Raw genomic sequence first — 21,763 nt, 5'->3', positions numbered from 1 at the left:
AGCAGAATAAACTTTATTTTATTCAATAATTTACAATAGGAAAGATTGGGATTATACATTATCAAGAATTCCCCCACAGAGAAATTAGGACACTGAGAGGAAACACAAACAAGAAGTTGTAGAAAGAATTCTAAATGGTTCCATGAGTGGGAACCCAAGGAAAGACATGTCAGAAAACTATTCTGCAAAGCACCTTTAGGGAAGAGCCCTGGGGTCACCCAAGAGCTAAGGGTCTCTACTCCTTTCTTTTCCCTTCATTCAGAGCAGCTCCATTGTTACATAATGAATTTCTACTAAAGATTTTGTTTGGAAAAGGCAAGGATCTGTGGCTAAAACCCGTCAAAACTGTTGAATTAGGTGACTGTTATCTCTTCCAATCTGGGATGCGATGTGTTATATTTTACTGAGTAGTATTTTTTAAAGTTCCTAGGTAAGAAATGATGATTTCTAGCCTGATGAAAACATAATTATTTCAAGAATAAAATGCTTTGTATACAAATGCCAACTAGAGAACACTGACTTGGGAACTGTTTTCCATCAAATTATTTAAATAATTTATTTCCTTCTATTCCAAGTCCTTTAGTTTAGTCACAGAAATAACAGAGCAAGATTGTGGCTGGGGTAAACAACAAGAGTTATCATGGTAGCCAAGGAACAGAAGACAAGAGTGAGAGAAGACTGGAGATGACTGGTCATAATCAGTGTGTTTCTAGCTGAGGATATTATGAAGAGTATTCTGTTACAAAAAGACCTTAAGGATAACTTGACCAGTGGGGTATGACTAAAAGAAATGGAGAAGGAAGGATACATAGGAAGCATGTATTTTTGAGTAAATCCTTAGGCTTTCTAGCAAAAAATCAAAGAAAAGTTATCTGCTAGATTATTTTTACGTATAGATTAAGAGGAAAAAAGTAATACTTATGAGAGAGTAAACAGTTTAGGAAGCCAGGAGTTTCATCTGCTAAACAGAAAATAACACACTGGATTACCAAAGATTACCAAAAAGGAAGTATACCTTTGCTTCATGTTTCACCACTACTTCAACAACGTCATTATGAGCTTTCTCAGATGCCACGTGGAGAGGAGTCAAGAATCTTAAAAGAAAAAGTCAGCCAATCAATGTATTTTCAAAAAAAAAAAAAGTGCCAATAATTTTTAATTACTAAAAGCAGACTTACTCTTTAGTCTTTTCATTGATGTTTGCTCCTTTTCTTAGCAATAGTTCACATATTTGCTTTCTTTTGGGGTATGGAGATGCAGCAGCACAATGCTAGATAATTTAAATTGCAGCATTAATCAAGGACTATACATAACTAATTTTTACTTAAGAACATTCGTGTTTCCAATCAAGAACAACTAAGAAGTTATTTAACTTCTTTGTTTTATTTATTTATTTAAAAGATTTTATTTATCCACTTGACAAAGAGAGACGGCCAGCCAGAGAGAGAGAGAGGGAACACAAGCAGGGAGTGGGAGAGGAAGAAGCAGACTCGCAGCATAGGAGCCTGATGTGGGGCTCGATCCCAGAACGCTGGGATCACGCCCTGAGCCGAAGGCAGACGCTTAAGGACTGAGCCACCCAGGCGCCCCTCTTTGTTTTATTTTTGACCTGACTTTGCTACTCAAAGACTTTCTATTGGATAGAATGTATAACAATTACCAAATTCTGGCCGGGTCTGCAAATCCTATTTATCAGAAATGTTACTAAATATTCTGATCAAGTTTTATAGTTGCCCTGTATCTTTAAAAAAGCCACTGCTGATGTGATGAAAATTTAAATTAATGTCACCAACACTCCTTTCAAAGCTATTCCCACATAGCATGGTGTCTATGTTATTTTTAAAAGTTTAATTAATAAAACAGTCCAAAGGTCGGAGTTTCTTTACATCAAGTAATAAAAGACACTCATCAGCTCTGGATGCTGCCTGGTAACAGCACAGATAAAGCAGCTGACAAGATTAGTATATACTTCTTTCTCAACCAGTTGCTCAAACAGAATAAGGAGCTTGGATTACCTGTTTGTCAAAATCAATGGGAGAAGATGATACACTCTAAGCTGGAGTCTGTAGCATCTATATCTATGATATATCAAAGAGCAAAGGAGACAAGAGGTAGGGATTTGCTAGTTATACACCTAGAATGTATCTCATGGTCATGTCCCAAATCTTTGCATCCCCAATATTGGGGATGATAGTCATTTACAACAGGTGTTCAATAAATGTCTGGATGCATGAATGACTAGGTCAATGTAAAAATATGAAGTTAAACTGAAGCTTGAGAATTCATGAATAAAAGTTCTGGATAACTGTTAAGTTGTTCCACACACCTAAATACGCAGTACATATGAAATCTGTTCTCTTATTTTAACCTGCTGTTAATTGTAAAGCTTATCTGATCTTCATGACTTTGCTTCAGATTCATTCTTTGTTGTGGTTGCTGTCACCAAAATTATTCCTTTGCCTTCAATAAAACCATTTCTAATTGGTAAACATAGCTACTTTGGTATGTTGTGAGTATCATCCCAGGACATCTATCGGGATAGCACACAGAATGGAAATCATTTATTTCCAAGAATTCCTGATCAGGCCCATTTCAAAATCGCACTCCTACTCCTCTGACCCATCCTGGAAGCCTGAAAGACACTGCCCCTGCACCAAAACTATCCACCAATACCTAACTCCTAGTATGTCTTGAGGTTAATAACAAAAATAAGTTGTTTAATAGCAGAATATTCAGGGAGAGATAATATGCAGTATTAGCTTTTCAGACCAGAAAATTTTCCTGTCAGTCTTTCTAAATTTCTCTGCACCATCTTGATAATGTTGTGATTTTAAATTTGCACTAGCCTTTCTTAATAGTCTGCAGCTTTGCAATTTTTTTACTTGGACATTTTTTACAAGTTAAGTTAGAAGAAGGCTTAATATGTTTTATAGATAGGTTTCTACCTAACCTTCACATAGTTTACATCATAGCATAAGGAAGAAAATTAACCAATAACCAAGAAAATTAATTACCTATAAAACATTAGGTAAGTAAGACTATGAGTTAAATTTGCCCTGAAACACACCGGTTTATTTAGGGTCCTCTTCCCTCCCCCACAGCACATTCTGCAATTCATACAGCAAGACTGATTTTGTTCCTTTTAAATTGCTATTTGGAGAGCCTGGGTGGCTCAATCACTTATGTGTTGCTTTCGGCTCAGGTCATGATCGCAGGGTCCTGAGATTGAGCCCTATGCTGGGCTCCCTGCTCCGTGGGGAGCCTGCCTCTTCCCCCAGTCTGCCCCTCCCCCTGCTCACAAGCTCTCTCTCATAAATAAATAAAAATCTTTTTTTAAAAAATTGGTAATTCTAAAGTAGTCTCTGATTACACCATTGCCTTCCTATCTTCCATCACTTTATCCCTACTAGCTCTCATTCTTCTCTGACTGCTTTTCTATAGACTGCCCAATTTTCATCTTCTTTGTTACAGCTCCAAGGAAGTGTTATTACCTCTATCAGCGAAGTAGCCTCTATTCACATAGACACTTTATTTACATAGTATGGAGGGGATACATACAGACTTCAGATCTAAATTTGAAAAAAATTTTAATACTGAAAGGAAAACCAAGTGCTTGTTAAATGGATGACAGAATTTTCATTACTTTCAGATGGTTTAAAATTCTCAATTACAAGCATTTATAATTTTTATAATAAGAAAAGGAAACAATATGTACTATTACAATAATAAAAAAGCTACATATAACATACGCCAGTATATGAATGAAGTTTTTTTTCTGGAAGGATACTCAAATGAATAATAGTACTGCCTTTTGGGGGGTGGTGAGGTTGTCTATTTTTCTGTACTGCTTGACATTTTTTCTTTATATATGTTCAGGCATTTTTAAAACACAGATTTTTAAAAACAAATCTATTACTAGAAGTAGGACATTATGTTACTCTATTATCATCAAAAGAAGTAGGACGTTATGATTAGTTCAACATGTTTTTGGTTATTGCATCTTAAAAACTTCAATCTGAAATATTACCAATGCTGTTTCATGTGTTTGAGGATGCTTAAAATTCACCATTTCCAGAGAGAGATGTTTTTTGATTCGTGTTACATCAGCTTCCCGTGCAGCCTGCAGCAATGAGTGGCCTTTAAACTCATCTAGACGAAGAGAAAAACATGTAAATTGATGGGACTTAGCTAGTAAAAGATACTTAGCATTTTTCTTGAAAATTATTTTCAAAATAATCTGACCAAAATAGTCAAATAGAAGCTCTAAAGATACTCTCCAAATATAACCCCCCAAGAGACAGTGCTATACCAGTTTCCCTCAGTTATGATATAATTTATCCCTAAACATATACACAGATTTAGCCGATGGCCAACTCAGAGTTTATTTTGGTCTGTAGGAATCTGGAATACTGCAATATATTACCAGACCAGAGAGTTCTAAGAATTTTCCAAAGCAGAGAACTTTTCTCAGTAAAGAAATAAAACAAAGAGTGATCAATGGTTCATACACTAACATCATGGCAGTAGCAGATGATTTTGCTCACACATCAGAGAACTAGTGGCCAGAAAACTGAATATTTCTAAGAACCACCTACTGATGAATAAATGAAAGAGTATTTTCTCAAGATTCCTCTTTTACTCATCAGATTTGTGAAACCACCCATTATCCTTTATTGTTCCAGAATAATACAAATTTAATACAAGTTTCCTATCAACGTACAGCAATACTGTATCTGAACTAGGTGGCTATTTCTCACTACATTTAGTTCAGTTACAGACAGAAAACCATAGAACTGCCAGATACCAAAGAATATTAGATGATTAAGATCTGGGGACCATGTTTACAAGACAGCAATCCTACAAATAACAAGGCAGATTAGTAAGAAACTCACACCAAAGATGGGAACAAAACTCAAATTCATTCTTTTCAAAAGCATACCATCTCATTTAACTTGACTTGAAAAAAAAATACAAATATATTTTCTTTTCATAGCATCTTAAGAGTAGAATGAGTAGAAACCTCCAGATGACTAAATATGCTAGTATGAACAATAGATACCCACAGGTAAGGAAAATTTTCCATTATTTAAAAATTTCTAAAAACAAATGAGAAAGAACAAATTTTTAGTTTGTTGGTATTTTAATATCCTGGTTGAACATTCATCATTTTATACTCACATGATAATCTTTCTTTTAACTGCGGCGTGGGAGCCAAGTCTATAGCACTTTTATTATGACAATTCAGCAGTGTTGGATCTGCACCATAACTTAGGAGAAGAGAACACACTTCAACCCTGTTCTTTGAAGCTGCCTCATGAAGAGGAGTGAATTGCCACAAGTCCATTGCATTTACACAGGCACCATGCTGAGGGGTTGGAAGGGGGTGGGAGGGTAAAGCATATATTTAGTGTTCAATTTTTAAAGAGAATTTAGAATTATTAGTACTGTGTAATTTAACATCATGCAAGCTTAAGACAGGCTATATCTTAAAAGTTCACTTTTTAAACCTATTATTTCAGAAATACATTTTTTCCCTATGGAAAACCAGTAGCTGGTTGCTAGGCTTATGCACAGGGGCCTTACTTAACTCTTTTATTGTTAAAAAGTTAAGAATGAAGCTTTAGATTTAACTTGCATCTTTACTAAGTTTCTCCCTTTTCTGAGGTACAATTTACATACAACAAAACACAGTTCTTTTATATGTGTATGTGTAAATATATATATATATACATAGATCTCCATGATACCATCATCCAATTCAAGATATAGGACACTTTCATTACCCCAGAATGTTCCTTCACATTCCTTTTATAGATAATTCATGCCCCCATTCTGTTAGCACATTAGATTTATATGTTCTTGAACTTCATGAAAATAGAATAACACAGTATGTACTTTTGTGTCTACCTTCCTTCACACACCATGTTTCTGAGATTCATTCATGATGTTGTATCAATAGTTTTTATTGCTGAATAGTATTCCATTGTATTGATGGACCATAATCTACTTACCCATGATCCTGTTGATGGGCATTTGGACTATTTCTTTTTGGCTATTTTGAATAAGGTGTTATGAACACTCATCTGTAAGTCTCTTTATGGACACATGCTATGTCCCTAGGCATGGAACTGCTGGATGGATGATACATTAGATACAGGTTTACTTTTATCAGAAACTGACAAATAGTCTTCTAAAGTAGCTGTGTTGTTATTTTTAAAGTGGCTGTAGTATTTTTACACTGCCTTCATCAGTATTTGAGTTCTAGTGTTCCTCCATCCTTGTTAATACTTGGTATTGTTAGTCTTTTTAATTTCAGCCATTTCCAAGTATTGGAGAAGTCATTCTAGCTCAACCTCTCATCTCTCACAATCCCTTCCCAAAGCATTCCTGCAGATGGCAAATGAGCTACTCACTCTTTTAGTACTTTCAACGATGGGAAACTAATTCTCAACTAACATGACTTTTCATAATTACTAGATAACACATCTCATTAGAAGTTCTCTTCCACATTAAGTTAAATATGTATTTTAAACTTTGATCTACCAGTCTTCTTTGGAGCAAAAGAGATCAATAATATTCTTGGCAATATTTGAAAGCAATTCTTACGTTTTTCTTTTTGAGTTTAAACACCTTCAGCTCCTTCACTCATCTTTCTTATCAGATGGTTTCTAGGTTTCCTTTCACCCTCATGGCCCTCAGCTAAATATGCTTCAGTTTAAAAGCTCCATTAAAGAAATTATTGAGTGCCTAGAATAACAACAGAGTCTCAATGTGTTCTGAGAAAAGTACACTGCATCTATTGTTACATTTGCTTTTGACACTATACTTCTACTACTGGCATAAAATCACCTTAGCTTCTTAAGCAATCACATCACGATTTATTTCTACAGTGTCCAGCTCATGAAAAGCAGTTAAGTGAATGTTTGCAGTTAAATGCCAGCTTCTGCTAGCCAACTGTTTAGCAAGGGTTGCCAACTGACTCAGTGTTGCCTACACCTCCTGCCTGTATTCCCCGTCTCTATCTACTTGCCTAATCCAGACACTCCTGAGCCTCACTGCTCTGGTAACTGCACCTTCACCTCAGCTAACCTCTTCTATACATATGACCTCTAGTCAGCCTGCCATTCTTATTTACTGAACATCGGGTCTTAAGAAAACACCATTCAGTTGTCTGTAGGTCCCAATGCAATCTGTCTCATGTTTCACCTTTATCCACGGTAACATTCCAAATGTTCTACTGAATTCAAGATTCAGTTTTACAATAAGAAAAGCATTACTGCTACAAATGTATAATGTTGTAGCTGCCTTATACACTTAAAAGGGCTTAGGGGCTACTCAGATTATCTAATCGTTAAAGTCATTTCTATGGGAAGATATTCCGTTGTAGCACATGCCAAAAAGCAAGCACGGAGGCACTGGAAACAAATATACTACCCACGACGGCTGCTGCTACAAATGAGGAAAAGTATTAAGGGACAGAATGGTGAAGAGTAAGAGAAGCCTCAAGAATGTGGTTAAATATATGTGTAGAAACTGGGGGACAAAGGGAAATAGGTGTGGGTAACATTCCTGTATCTACTCTGAAGGAGAGTATGTATCTTCCATTTTCATCCAACAGGGAGAAAAATAAGTTTGTTTTCAGTCCTGGGAGGGTGTTTGTTAAACAAGAGCCTCCCAACATATTGGAAGAAGTGCAGCTTACAAATGAGCCTTCTGCAACCCAAAGTATAACTGGGAAGATCTTGCAAATGTAACTAGTGGTTTTAATAATATATATGAATCACTAAAAATTGCTTTCTGATAAAGAATTTTGAAACTTCACTGTTAGCCACAAATTACAGCATCACTTCAGGTGCTATTCACAAGATGACAGTGCTATTTTATATTTAAAATCTTAAAGTATCTCAAAAATCTCAAAGCAGTCAAATGTTGACCTATCAATCATCTACATCTTATGATTATACATATTCCTTCTATATCCACTCATCCACCAAGCACTAAAAACACAGAGTAAACAGGTATATAATGTATTTCAAATGATTTCATGTAATTCTAAGGAGAACAGAAGGGAACTAACCTTGACCAGAAGCTCAGTTACTTCATAATGACCATAAGAACAGGCATTGTGTAAGGGCACCAGATCACTACAATATAAGGGGGGGAAGGTGAAAAGAAGCTTGTGTTAATACAGATTCCCTATAGGCCTAGTTTATTTAATTTTAATTAACTTAAATTTACACTTCGATTTAAATAGCAAACGGCTTTTGTGATCTTCTAATAGAAATGCACAGAATTTAACATCCATCTGAACACTAAGTTCTAACAATTCTAACTTCCAAGTCTCTTCCACATCCACCTTTTTTTCCTCCAAGGCTACCACCACTGCCTTTATTATTTCTCCCTGTACTAGTCAGCTTCCTATTTCAATTTCTCCTCCAAACTGTAGCCAGATTTTTCTAAAAGTAAATCTGATGTAGCTACTTTTTTTTTCTTTAAGAGGGGGAGACAAGAGACAGAGGGTGGGGGACAGAGAAAAAATCTCAAGCAGGCTCCATGCCCAGTGTGGAGTTCCACGCAGAGCTTGATCCTACCACCCTGAGCCGAAATCAAGAGTTGGACACTTAACCGACTGAGCCACCCACGTGCCCCCTAATGTAGTTACTCCTTGTTTTAATGTCCTTCATTGGTTCTTCCTTGCATTTGAAAACTGGTTCCAACTGCTTAGCCTGGCATGCAATAGTCTGACCCTCTGGAGCCTTACCCTTCAATGATGGTATGCTTGACCACATGCAGTTCCCTCCATGCCTCTGGGCATACTGTCCCCTTGGTGTAAACAGATTTCCCTCCCTCCTGGTTTACTTCTACAATCTTTTCCAAACTCAGAGCTCAAACACTGGCTCTTCTTTGAAACTTTTTTTCAGGTTCTGTAGCATAAATTACTTAATAAACTAAACCTAATTCCTTCATGATAGCAACGGAGAAAGAACTTCCTATATAGGAAGGTACAGTGGAACCTTAAAATCCTGACTTGTACCTTTAAGCTGCTCTTCCTTGGGCATCACTCACTAATTACCACAGACACTGCCATGATGGCCTCTGGTGAGTAATGGCCACTCACAGTCTTTAATTCTACCTGTCTGCTCTTTAAAGGCTTATGGCTTTGCTCACCATTTTTTTTTTTTAAGATATATTTATTTTAGAGAGAAAGTGCTCACTCAAGCAGGCTCCCCACTGAGTGTGGAGCTCAACGCAGGGCTTGATCTCACAACCCCAAGATCATGACCTGAGTGGAAATCAAGGGTCAGATGCTCAACCGAATGAGCCACCCAGGCACCCCTCACCATTTTTTGTTGTAGGATTTCCTTCCTGATCACCAATTTCATTTCCAATTATCAACTGGCTATCTCTACTTGAGTTTCCTTCATCATCTCATAAAACCAAGAGTTCTGGTTCCAAAATAATTCTCCCAAAATAATTTTCCCTCCTGGATTTTAATATGTGTATCATTGGGTATCAGTCATTCAATTTCAAAATTTGAAATGCAGCTATATTTTTATTCCTTTCTCTCTCCTCACATCGACAGTCAACAAATCTTACCCATTCTTACACTACAATATCTCTTGCACCTGTGTCTTCATTTCCATTCCTCTACAACATTATTATGGGTCCTCATTATGCCTGAACCCCTACAATGATTACTTTCATTGCTCTTTGATCTCTGGTCTTTCTCTCCAAACTACCTGACACATTACTGCCCAGAATGTGTCCCCTAAAACTCCTCTTTTAGAACAAATCTTTTCCCTTGCTTAAGATCTTTCAACGGCTACTGTGGCTCATAGCATGAATTCCTTAGACTATAATACCAAGTCCTCTAAAACCTGGTTCTTACCTACTTCTCCAACCCTAACCTTCATTACTCCCCTGTGCAAATCATCTGCTTCAGCCACACTGGTCTAGTCACTGTTTCTTAAATATGCTGTAATATCTGCTTTAGCACATCCTTTCACATAAATTCTCTTGCACAAAGATGTTCCCTAAACTCTCTGCTTTCTTGAGCTGAGTCCAGGTCAAGTATCACCTCCTCCTGAAGGATTTTCTATCCAGTACAGCCACCACTCACAGTTCCCTCCTGGGAACTCCTACAGGACTATTTCTATTATCACCTCACACTTAGTAGAGAACTTATATTGTTAGGTATCTTTTCTTGCTTCTCAAAGTGTAGTGTAAATCCTATGAGTGGTAGCTTTAAAGTTTTATAATTCCCTGTGTCCTCAGAGCAAGCTGCATATTGTAAAAGCTCAATAATGTTATACTGTTTAGCAAGAAGATTTTTATACGGTTACAGAGATAATTATAAAGACAGTAACATTTAAGAAATTCTCATTTTTCCCCAATGCTTACTTACCCTTTATCTTTAGCATGGACATCAGCTCCATGTTGCAGTAACAGCTGTACAATTTTTACTCTGTTGTATCCTGCTGCCAAATGCAATGGAGTTGACTGAAATATTAATCAGACAAATTAATGAAATTACAATAGCTTTTTAAAGTGTGAAAAAGTAAAAATCCAAATACAATACCAGAAATCCAGAAAAAAACTGTATCTTCATAGTTATCAATTTGGTTTTTACAATATCCAACATATTTACCGACGGCATAGTATAAAAGTTTTTAAGTTCGTTATTGTAAATAGGAAGCAAACTACTAAATATTTATTATCAATACAATTTTACTAAGTTTAAGAATTAATCCAAATTACTGCTTAAAAGGAAGTATCAGCATTCTCATCAAATGTTTTAATTTTTAGTAAGACAAATTCATTTTCATGTTACCAGGAGGATGAACACAACTTAGTTGCAAAAGGAAGTACCTTTCTGCCATCACTTGCATGGCAGTTGACATTTAATGGTGTCAGTAGAGCCATCATTTTTTCTTCATTGCCACTCCTAGCACACAAAAAAACGTATTAGCAATTTGTATTCTTCATCAGATGCTATCTGGAGACATACATGCGATCAAAAATTCATTCTTTTTTAAAGTTTCCTTATTATTTAAAAAAATTAATGATGAAGTTATTCACGATACATATTTATAACACCAGTACACACCTGGCACTTTCCAAAAGTTCATCTTTCTTATATTCACCTGTGAATTAGGGGGAAAAAATTTTAAAAAAATTAATCACAAAAGTAATAACAGTTTAATGCATAAAGGTCCTCATGAACGGTATTTAAAGTAGATAAATTTAGAAATAAATTTCCAATAAATAGAAAATGATTAACAGAATATTGTACAGTTTAAAAATATTTATATGAAGAACATGGAATACATTTGTTATGAAAGTAAAAAAAAAAAAATCCAATGCTACGTAATGAAGCTATTTGAAAACAATATGCACCAAAAAAGGAAAGACAAGAAGAAAATATACCAAAATTTCAACAAAGTTTGTCTTAGGTGGTAGGTTACTGGTGGGCTTTTACTTTTCTTTTTACTCCTCAAATTTCCTAAAACCAATATGTTATTTGTGCAATGGACAAAATACACTCACAACTTCATTCAAAAGTAACACAAAACAAAATCCAATATGCCATAATTATTGAGGTAACAAAAGACAATTATGGCATTACAAACTGGACATAATCGTTAATATTTTTATGAATGCATAAGATTTTCCAACACTAGGGGCGCCTGGGTGGCACAGCGGTTAAAGCATCTGCCTTCAGCTCAGGGTGTGATCCCGGCGTTATGGGATGGAGCCCCACATCAGGCTCCTCTGCTATGAGCCTGCTTCTTCCTCTCCCACTCCCCCTGCTTGTGTTCCCTCTCTCTGGCTGTCTCTATCTCTGTCGAATAAATAAATAAAATCTTTAAAAAAAAAAAAAAAGATTTTCTAACACTAAAATTATATTATAGTGCTACTTTAAATATATACAAATAAAAACAGGATTAAGTATAAACTCTTTATGCCTATAGCTTCCATATTTACAAATGAATACAAACAAAACTTTAAAATGAATACAACTTAAATTAACAGACAGTATTTACTGATTTGCTGAAATAAAATCCGAACTGCTATCCACAATACAAATATACACAGATTGCTAATGCAAGGATTCTTTGAGTCCCAAGATTTTTTAAAGAGAAAAGCAAGGAATAGCATGGAATAGTGAAGGGAGAATTGAATGCTTAAGTTATAGTTATAATAACAGCTTGCTTTTCTAGAACCTTTTTTGGGGACTGATCTAAATTTTCCCAGTAATACCAGAAGAAATATCACAAAGTCCAAGCACAAGAATTCATAGCAGAACCCCTCTGACTCTTGAATATTAGATCCGACATGATTCTCATTCATGGTGATCACACAGATAAGAATCCAGAAAATAGTATGGCAGAGAGCTTCTTAAGAGGAAACATTCTGATGAGGGAGAAACATGTGAAGTGGATACTACTATTCAAAAAAGCCTGACAGTCTAAAATGAACCTAGAGACTAAGCCTTATACATTTTAATAGGTTCCAAAGACATGAACAGGTTATGAGAGAATAACTGACATTCTTCAAGGCACTGAAATTGGTATGCCCAGAATCCTCAGAAAAGAGAACAGTAAGAGCTTTTTGAAAGGTTTTCATAAAAAAAAAAAAAAAAAGATTAAAATACATTTAAAAAACAGTACATAAAGGGGTTAAGCATGTTATCTGGAAAAGTCAGGGACACTTATTTTATTTTTTTTAGATTTTAAAATATTTACTTCTTAAAACTGACAGCCCATATCGAACCTTATCATAAAATCATATACCTTACAAAAAATTTTTATCAGAACAACTACAATGCCTAGAAAAGTAGCATTTTTAGGCAGTGCCAGCCTGGAAATATAAATTCTCTGATTTCAAAAGGAGATGTTGCATAAACCTATTCACTGTTCAATAAAAATTAATTTCTGAGATTTCAAATATTTTAAGCTACTTTTTAAAAAAAATTTTTTTTATTTTAATCACCAGGTGCTTGTCACAACAGTGCACTCCTTAATCCCCATCATCTATTTCACCCATTCTTCCACCCACCTTCCCTGCTGGTAACCATCAGTTTGTTTTCTATAGTTAAAGAGTCTACCTCTTGGTTTCTTTTTTCCCTCTTTGCTTGTTTTTTTGTTTCTTAATTTCCTCACAAGAGTGAAATCATATGGTATTTTTCTTACTCTAACTGACACTTCACTTAGCATCATACTCTCTAGCTCCATCCATATTGTTGCAAATGGCAAGAATTCACTCTGTTTTGTGGCAAATATTCCATTGTGTACCATTTCTTTTTTATCCATTTATCTATGGACGGACACTTGGGCTGCTTCTGTATTTTGGCTATTGTTAATAATGCTGCTATAAACATCAGGGTGCATGTATCCCTTTGAATTTGTGTTTTTTTTTTTTTTAAAGATTTTATTTATTTGACAGAGACAGCCAGCGAGAGAGGGAACACAAGCAAGGGGAGTGGGAGAGGAGGAAGCAGGCTCCTAGTGGAGAAGCCTGATGTGGGGCTCCATCCCAGAACGCCGGGATCACGCCCTGAGTTGAAGGTAGACGCTTAAGGACAGCACCACCCAAGCACCCCGAATTAGTGTTTTTGTATTCTTCAGGTAAATACCCAGTAGTGCAGTTGCTGGATCTTCAGGTAGTTCTATTTTTAACTTTTTGAGGAAACGCCACTCTATTTTCCGTAGTGGCTGCACCAGTTTGCATTCCCACCAACAATGCATAAGGGCTCCTTTTTCTCTACACCCCCACCAACATGTTGTTTCCTGTGTTGCTGATTTTAGCCTTTCTGACAGGTGTAAGGGGGTAGCTCACTGTAGTTTTGATTTGCATTTCCCTCATGATAAGTGATGTTGAACATCTTTTTTTTTTTTTTTGAGTGAGAGCTCGAGCGCACATGCGCACAAGAGTGGGGGGCGGGGAAGGGGCTGAGGGAAAGGTAGAGAAAGAATCCATGCTGGACATGCAGTCTGATGCAAGGTTCGATCTCACGACCCTGAGATCATGACCTGAGCCAAAATCAAGAATGGGAGGCTAACTGACTGAGTCACCCAGGTACCCCAATGTTGAGCATCTTTTCACGTGTCTGTTGGCCATCTGCATATGTCTTTTTGGAGAAATGCCTATGTCTTCTGTCCATTTTTAACTGGATTGTTTTTTGGGTGTTGATTTTTTTCTAATTTCTTTATATATTTTGCATAGTAATCCTTTATTAGAGATGTCATTTACAAATATCTTCTCCCATTCTGTAGGGTGCCTTTTAGTTTTGTTGGCTGTTTCCTTCTCTGTGCAAAAGCTTTTTATTTTGATGTAGTCCCAATTGTTCATTTTTGTTTGTAAAAGGCAGGGACATTTAAAAAATATCCTGAATACATGAGAGTGAAACACAATTATCTATTACCCCTGACTGAAATAAGGCCGGAAGCACAAATTTAAACACCAATTAAAAAAAAAAAAATAGATGGGGCACCTGGGTGGCTCAGTCGTTCTTCGGCTCAGGTCACGATCCCAGTGTCCTGGGATTGAGCCCCGCATTGGGTTCCCTGCTCAGAGAGGAGCCTGCTTCTCCCTCTCCAACTCCCCCCTGCTTGTGTTCCTTCTCTCACTGTCTCTCGCTGTCAAATAAATAAATAAAATCTTAAAAAAAAAAAAAAAAAAAAAGCTTTACTTTTCTTAGACGAGAATCAAATGCCAATTGTCCAGATGTAGAAAAGAGTAACAACTGAACTGAGAGTATTTTGAAAATCTAGTTGAGGGGCGCCTGGGTGGCACAGCAGTTAAGCGTCTGCCTTCGGCTCAGGGCGTGATCCCGGTGTTATGGGATTGAGCCCCACATCAGGCCTCTTCTGCTATGAGCCTGCTTCTTCCTCTCCCACTCCCCCTGCTTGTGTTCCCTCTCTCGCTGGCTGTCTCTATCTCTGTCGAATAAATAAATAAATAATCTTAAAAAAAAAAAAAAGAAAAAAAAGAAAATCTAGTTGAAGTCGTTAACTGCAGGAAGCAGACCGTCTACCTAGCAAGCTCAATTCTTTATATTCTTCCTAGAATACCCAAAGTGAGTACACAGACTTACCAGTCAGCACTGCTTTGGCAGACGGGTCTGCTAAATCTAACGCTGTCCTTCCGTCTGTATTTCGGATGGTTGGCTCAGCTCCATGCTGTAAGAGCACTGCAACATAGCAACACTACCTTTCAAAATGGTAACATGACAATTTGATTTTAGTAAATCATCTTCTCAAAAATTTTGGTCCAGAGGTGTTCGAGTTATTTAAAGACCTTTCATATCCTGATAGCATGCTAAATGTTATATTTTAAAGATTAAGATTATATAAAATATTGCATTATATAATGTATAAGACACATTAAATAAATGTCCCCTAAGCTCAATGTCAGGTTTCCTTTGCTTTGTGACTAAGGACAGATAAGAGTATATAAGGAAATAAAAGGCTAGTTTGCTTGAAAGCTTGTTCTTTCATTCCAAATGAACGACTGCCTACGTTAAAGACTGTCCTATCATAACAAAAACGGAATTTCTAAAGCTATGGATAGCCCAGGAATAGGGATCTGTGGAATTAAAAAAGAAAAAATGAACTCATACAGGTAAATTCTTTAAAAAAGAAAAAAATACTCTCTGTAGGATTAACAAACCCCTTATCAAAACCATTATATTACATCCCAGAGCACATTAAAAAAAAAAAAAAGACTTGTGCTATATTCTGTATTGTTATTTGTTATATAAAGATATTCTAGCACACTCTATAAGAAAGGTGTTGGGGAAAGACAGGCAAATATATGCAGAAAGGGGAGCCTACCTCCTGTTCTTTGACAGGGTTATATTCATTCCACTCTACTACTTACTACCTGTAATAGTGCTAGCCAATAGAAATAAAATGTGAGCCACATATGTAAATCAAAATTTTCTAGTAGCCACATTAAAAATAATAAAAAGAAACAGGTTAAATTATTTTAAACACATTTTATTTAACCCACTATACCCAAAGTACTGTCATTTCAGTATTTTATTTTTATTTTGATCAATATAAGATTGAGATATTTGCACTCCTTTTTTTCAAAGTAAATCTCTGAAATTTGGTATGGAAAAAGTACATCTCAATTCAAATGAGCCATATTACAAGTCCTCAGCTACCATACTGGACAGTAAAGACGTAACTATATTTGGAAAACCCTACACTACTAAAGCTGATTATTTATACATCTGAGACTCAGGAACTACAGACTATAAGCTGCAGGAGTAGCAACTTAGAGAACACATAGGAAAGGAGAATGGGGCAGAGGTTACTAGATAATGTGTTTTGTATCTCTATAGATGACCTAACTTGAACTAAGCTAGGGACCAGTATAGTGATCTGGGGCTTTGGGATAAGGGGAGAACAGTTAAGTCCAGCTTAAAGCACCTGGACTTTTCCTAGTGTACAGACCTGGTTTTCTATCTGTCCCAAGGATTTCCACCGTCCCTGTTTTGCATCAGGAAACAGAGCTAAGATAAGCAGAGTCCAAAATCCCTGACTGGTAGGCTCAGAAAAGTCAATACCAGATTAATGAAAACTCTCAAATAAGCAATCTTTTCAATGATAATCTTCTGTCAGTGATCAACCTGTCAGGCAAATCCTGTATCAGCTGTTAAAGCAATCTAAATGACTGATAATTTGTCCTTCAAATGTTTCTGTACTTATCCTGCCATTTCTATTCTACAATAATCCTACTTCATGCCCTCATCATTTCTCATCTGGATTATTCTACAGCTTCCTAGCTGGTCTCCCTGATGCCATCTATTCAACCCTACCAGATCACTCTTTTGAAAATATACTCTCACCAGACTGTTTCCTTAAAAGCCTTCAATGATTCCACACTACCTCCATAACAGTATCAAGCTCCCTAACCTGGAATTCAAAGCTCTTTATAAAGAAGTCTGCCTACCTTTTCAATCCTTCTCCCACTACTTCCAGGAAAGACTCCAGGAAGAAGCAACCTGACTCCAACCAAGTCACCGTACTCAGTTCCCTCTAATACTTGCTGTTCACTTCCACCATGACTTTACCTGGTTCTTCATGTGTCTTATCTCCCAGGAGAATCTAAATTTCTAGAGAACAGGAATTTTGTATTCTCTTCTTTAAAGAACTTAAGCTTAATACCGTATAAAAGCAGACACTCAGTAAATAATGATTAGATTAAATCACCAAGTGTTCTTTAGTATTTAAATTCAGCCTGGCAGAATTTGATCATACAAATGAATTCAACTTAGAATAGTTACAAACTGTTTCAGGAAAATTCTGGAAAGTAAATAGTCTTACCGATGCAAACATCAATCTTTCCTTTAATTGCAGCTTCATGGAGGGGGGTATAATTCCAATTATCACGAGCATTTGGGTCTGCACCATGTCGCAAAAGGAGACTGACTACTTCAGCATGACCAAAAGAACATGCGTTATGAAGAGGGATAAGTCCCCCATCATCACGTGCTTGGACATTTGCACCATTCTGAAGCAAATATTCAACTACATCTTTCCGCCCAAAACCTAGAAGAAAGCAAATTATCCACATTTAAGTGTGCCAAAGAAAATATATCAATTAGTATTGATAAGTACTAGCCATGCTAATGTGTCGATAAGTATCGGTAAGTATCAGTTTAGCCATGCTAAAATGTCTCTGGATGAAGAATAACAAAAGATTCAACAATTCAAAAAATAACGAAAAGATCTGGATATCAATAATCTTAATGAGAAAGCCAAGGGTCTCTCTGATGGTTTAGGTAATACAGCTGATCCTTGAACAACATGGGTTTGAACTGCATGGGTCTACTTATAAGGAGATTTTTTTTACAGTACTGTAAATGTATTTTCTCTTCATTATTATTCTAAGAATATAGTATACAGTACATATACAAAATATGTATTACTTGACTATGTTATCAGTAAAGCTTCTATGGTCAACAGTAGGCTGTTAGTGGTTAAATTTTGGGGGAGTCAAAAGTTATATGCACATTTCTGATTGCACAGGGGGTCAACATCCCAACCCTCACATTGTTCAAGGTCAACTGTACTACTAACTTCAGAGAATGGTTATGAAATACGTGACAGAAAGCCCAAAGTTCAAATGTTTTCCACTCTGTAATAGCATTTCTAATTGCAAATACGGAGTTCTGCATATTTAGGTGCATACATTTTCAGACTTTTTCTTTTTTCTTTTTCTTTTTAAGATTATTTATTTATTTATTTGACAGAGACAGCCAGCGAGAGAGGGAACACAAGCAGGGGGTGTAGGAGAGGAAGAAGCAGGCTCATAGCGGAGGAGCTTGATGTGGGGCTTGATCCCATAACGCCGGGATCACGCCCTGAGCCTAAGGCAGACGCTTAACCGCTGTGCCACCCAGGCGCCCCCATTTTCAGACTTTTTAAGTATGTAACTCTTGCTATATAAAATGGTTCCACTAAATTGGGGGACTATGAGATAGCAGCAAAAAAAACTGCTTACAGTTTATATTTGTCTATGCAGTGAAGATAAAAGTGATCCCAGGCAAAGGTGGATGGATGAATGGATGAAGGAAATGTGGTATATGTGTGTGTGTGTGTGTGTGTGTGTGTGTGTATATATATATATAATGGAATATTATTTAACCACAGAGTGAAATATTGAACTAAGCTAGGGACTTAATTCAAAGGAGCCCCTACTTTGCCACATGCACAACGCAAGCAACTTCTTTCTAGGTAGGAGGCTTCCTTTAGAAAACCATGTCCCACAGTTCTGCTGTAACTGCCCCCATATCAAATAAAACGAAAAAGCCCTACAACTCATTTATACTAGTTTACAGATTTAGTACCAATGCATTTCAATCTCTTACAATTCTCATTCTCAAGTAACAGCACTTAAAACCTTTTTACAGCTAAAAAAAAAAAAAAAAAAAAAGAAAGAAATGGAAAAGAATTTCAGGGATATGTTAAAGCAGACCGGGAGGTATACGTGTGTGGTGGGAGAGAGAGAAGGCCCTTCTCACTCATCTGAAGTTTTACCCCAATATTCTTAAAACCACAAGGCTGAATACAGTTCTTCTAAGACTAGAGTGGGAGCTGAATGAGAAAGCAGCGATAGTATGTTTTTAAGGTGTATGCCTGGGGATGGCCCAGTTGCAGCCGATGGAAGAAGATGGCTGGAAAGATTAACTGGATCCTATGTTTTGTTTTAATATTGCTAGGCTTCATGTCACAAAGATGAGTATCTTTGTATCTCTGATTCTCCTTATTCTCAAAGAGCTCACAATTTAAGACAGGGAGAAACAAAAAGAACCAAGAATTTCAATACAATATGACTGCCGTAATAGAGGTATATATAAAATGCTACTAGAGTCCAAAGAAGGGAATACCCAAATTGGGGGAAAGCAGAGAACAGGAAAGACTACCTGAGGAGATTCCAACAATGACATCTGAGCTGAAGGCTTACAGAAAAATTAAGGGGTCATTAGGAGAATGGGGAGAGGAAAAGTGAGGGGAAGGATTGGAACAAGGGAAGAGCATGGCAGTCCAAGCACAAGAGACAAAACGTACACAGCCATGGAAGCATGAAAGAGCAGATCATTCATGATACGACACAGAATGCCAATTAGGAAGATGCCAGATGAGGAGGACCCTTTTATATGTCATACTGAGGCAGCATCTGGATTTTGTTTTATGGAACAGTGAATAGTGTTTTTTAAAACTGTTTTCAGGCAGCAAATTTTAATGGAATCATTTTTTGTCCTTAAAAAAAAATGTGAGATATATGGGGCGCCTGGGTAGCTCAGTCGTTAAGCGTCTGCCTTCGGCTAAGGGCGTGATCACGGAGTTCTGGGATGGAGCCCCACATCAGGCTCCTCCGCTGGGGGCCTGCTTCTTCCTCTCCCACTCCCCCTGCCTGTGTTCCCTCTCTCGGTCTCTCTCTCTGTTAAATAAATAAATAAAATCTTTAAAAAGTGAGATATAATTGACATAAAACGTATTAGTTTCAGGTATACATATAATTCAATAATTATATACATTGTCAAATGATCATCACAGTAAGTCTGGTCAACATCCACCACCACACATAATTACAAATTTTCTTGTGATGAGAACTTTTAAGATCTACTCTCTAAGCAACTTTCAAATATATAGTGATTAACTATACTCACCATACTGTACATTACATCAGCAGCACTTATTTTTGTAACTGGAAGCTTGTATCTTTGGACCTCCTTTACCCATGCACGCACCCCTCATCCCCTACTTCTGGCAAGCCCCGATCTGTTCCATCTATGAGTTTGAGTTTTTGTTATGTAAGATTCCACATGTAAGTGAAATCATACAGTATTTCTTTCTTTTACTTAGCATAATGTGCTCCAGGTCAATCCATGTCACAAATGGCAATATTTCACTCTGTGGTTAAATAATATTCCATTATACACACACACACACACACACACACACACCACATTTCCTTCATCCATTCATCCATCGACACTTATGCTGCTTCAGGTCTTGACTATTGTATGTAACATGTAATGGAGAGGGGGGTGCAAATATCTTTTTGAGCTAATAATTCCTAATGAAATCTTACAAAATTCCAAAATATGGCATGATCACTGCAAAAATACCCAATGCCTGGTACATACTGGCACCCATACGGTTGCAAATTAACTGAGTTCAATGTAACAATACAATTCAGGTTGAATCCTTCAAAAGCCCTCACAAAGACCCAAATTTCCAAAGGAAATTAACCTTGTATTGCTGAGGCATCTCTTAGAAATAGTATGAAAAATACCGCTATACATTTTAAGTGGTTACTGAAGGACAAGCAAATACCTAGTAGTGTTTAAAAACAACAACAACAAAAAACTGTTCTCCATCTTTCTTTAAAAAAATCTAATATCCTAGAAAGCAACTCCTATCAGTACCTATTTTATTTGTTGGAAGTATCGTAAATTTAACTATAGATCTTCCTCAACTTCTGATGGGGTTATATCCTGATAAACCCATTAAAATGAAAATACTCTTACGTCAAAAATACACCTAACCCACTGAACATCAATCATAGTTAAGTCTAGCCCAACCTTAAATGAGCTCAGAATACTTATGTATTAGTCTACGATTGGGCTAAATCATCTAACACAAAGACTATTTTATAATAAAGTGTTGGGTATCTCCTGAAATTTATTGGATACTATACTGAAAAAGAGTAACATAATGGTTGTACAGAATGGCTTTAAGTGAACTGGTTGTTTACCCTCATGATTGCATGGCTGACTGGCAGCACCTCAAAGCCCCCTGCCCAACATCATGAGTATTGTACCGCAGAGTGCCAGCCCAGGAAAAGATCAAAATTCAAAATCTGAAGTATGGATTCTATTGAATGCATTCCACTTTTGCACCACTGTAAAATCATACAATCTTAAATCAAACCATCATCAATCAGAGATCTGTAGTTCCTTTCTCATGGACAGTTGTTACAATTTTTTTGCTATTGTACACAATGCTGCCAGAAGTAGCTAAAAAGAGAAAATTGACAGCATCTGGTGACTTCTTTAATTTGGGGACAGAGAAAGAATGGGGGTGACTACCAGATCTCTGAGAAACAAAACAAAACAGGTTCTGTGGGTTAAGATGATTTGGTTTTGGAAATGCTTAGTGAGGTGCTTGTGGATCAAATACCAAGTAGAAAGTTCTGCAGATTTTGAACTCAGGAAACCAGTATGAGCGAGAGCTGTGACCAT

The 21,763-nt window shown here is 36.7% G+C and overlaps 1 protein-coding gene across 1 annotated transcript in view; it reads right to left on the bottom strand.

Moving 5' to 3' along the window:
- Positions 1-21,763, bottom strand: part of TNKS2 (tankyrase 2) — a 65,362-nt gene that overhangs the window by 33,069 nt on the left and 10,530 nt on the right. The window contains 10 exon segments of the mRNA XM_034662943.1: positions 1,016-1,094; positions 1,179-1,270; positions 4,028-4,149; positions 5,179-5,365; positions 8,078-8,144; positions 10,406-10,500; positions 10,870-10,945; positions 11,108-11,144; positions 15,098-15,193; positions 17,337-17,561. Coding sequence (XP_034518834.1) covers positions 1,016-1,094; positions 1,179-1,270; positions 4,028-4,149; positions 5,179-5,365; positions 8,078-8,144; positions 10,406-10,500; positions 10,870-10,945; positions 11,108-11,144; positions 15,098-15,193; positions 17,337-17,561 — 1,076 coding nt within the window.

This window comes from Ailuropoda melanoleuca, chromosome 6, assembly GCF_002007445.2.
Source record: "Ailuropoda melanoleuca isolate Jingjing chromosome 6, ASM200744v2, whole genome shotgun sequence".
Classification (NCBI taxonomy): Eukaryota; Metazoa; Chordata; class Mammalia; order Carnivora; family Ursidae; genus Ailuropoda; species Ailuropoda melanoleuca.
The sequence above is the reverse complement of the archived record's forward strand: the minus strand, read 5'-3'. Positions and strand labels throughout refer to the sequence as shown.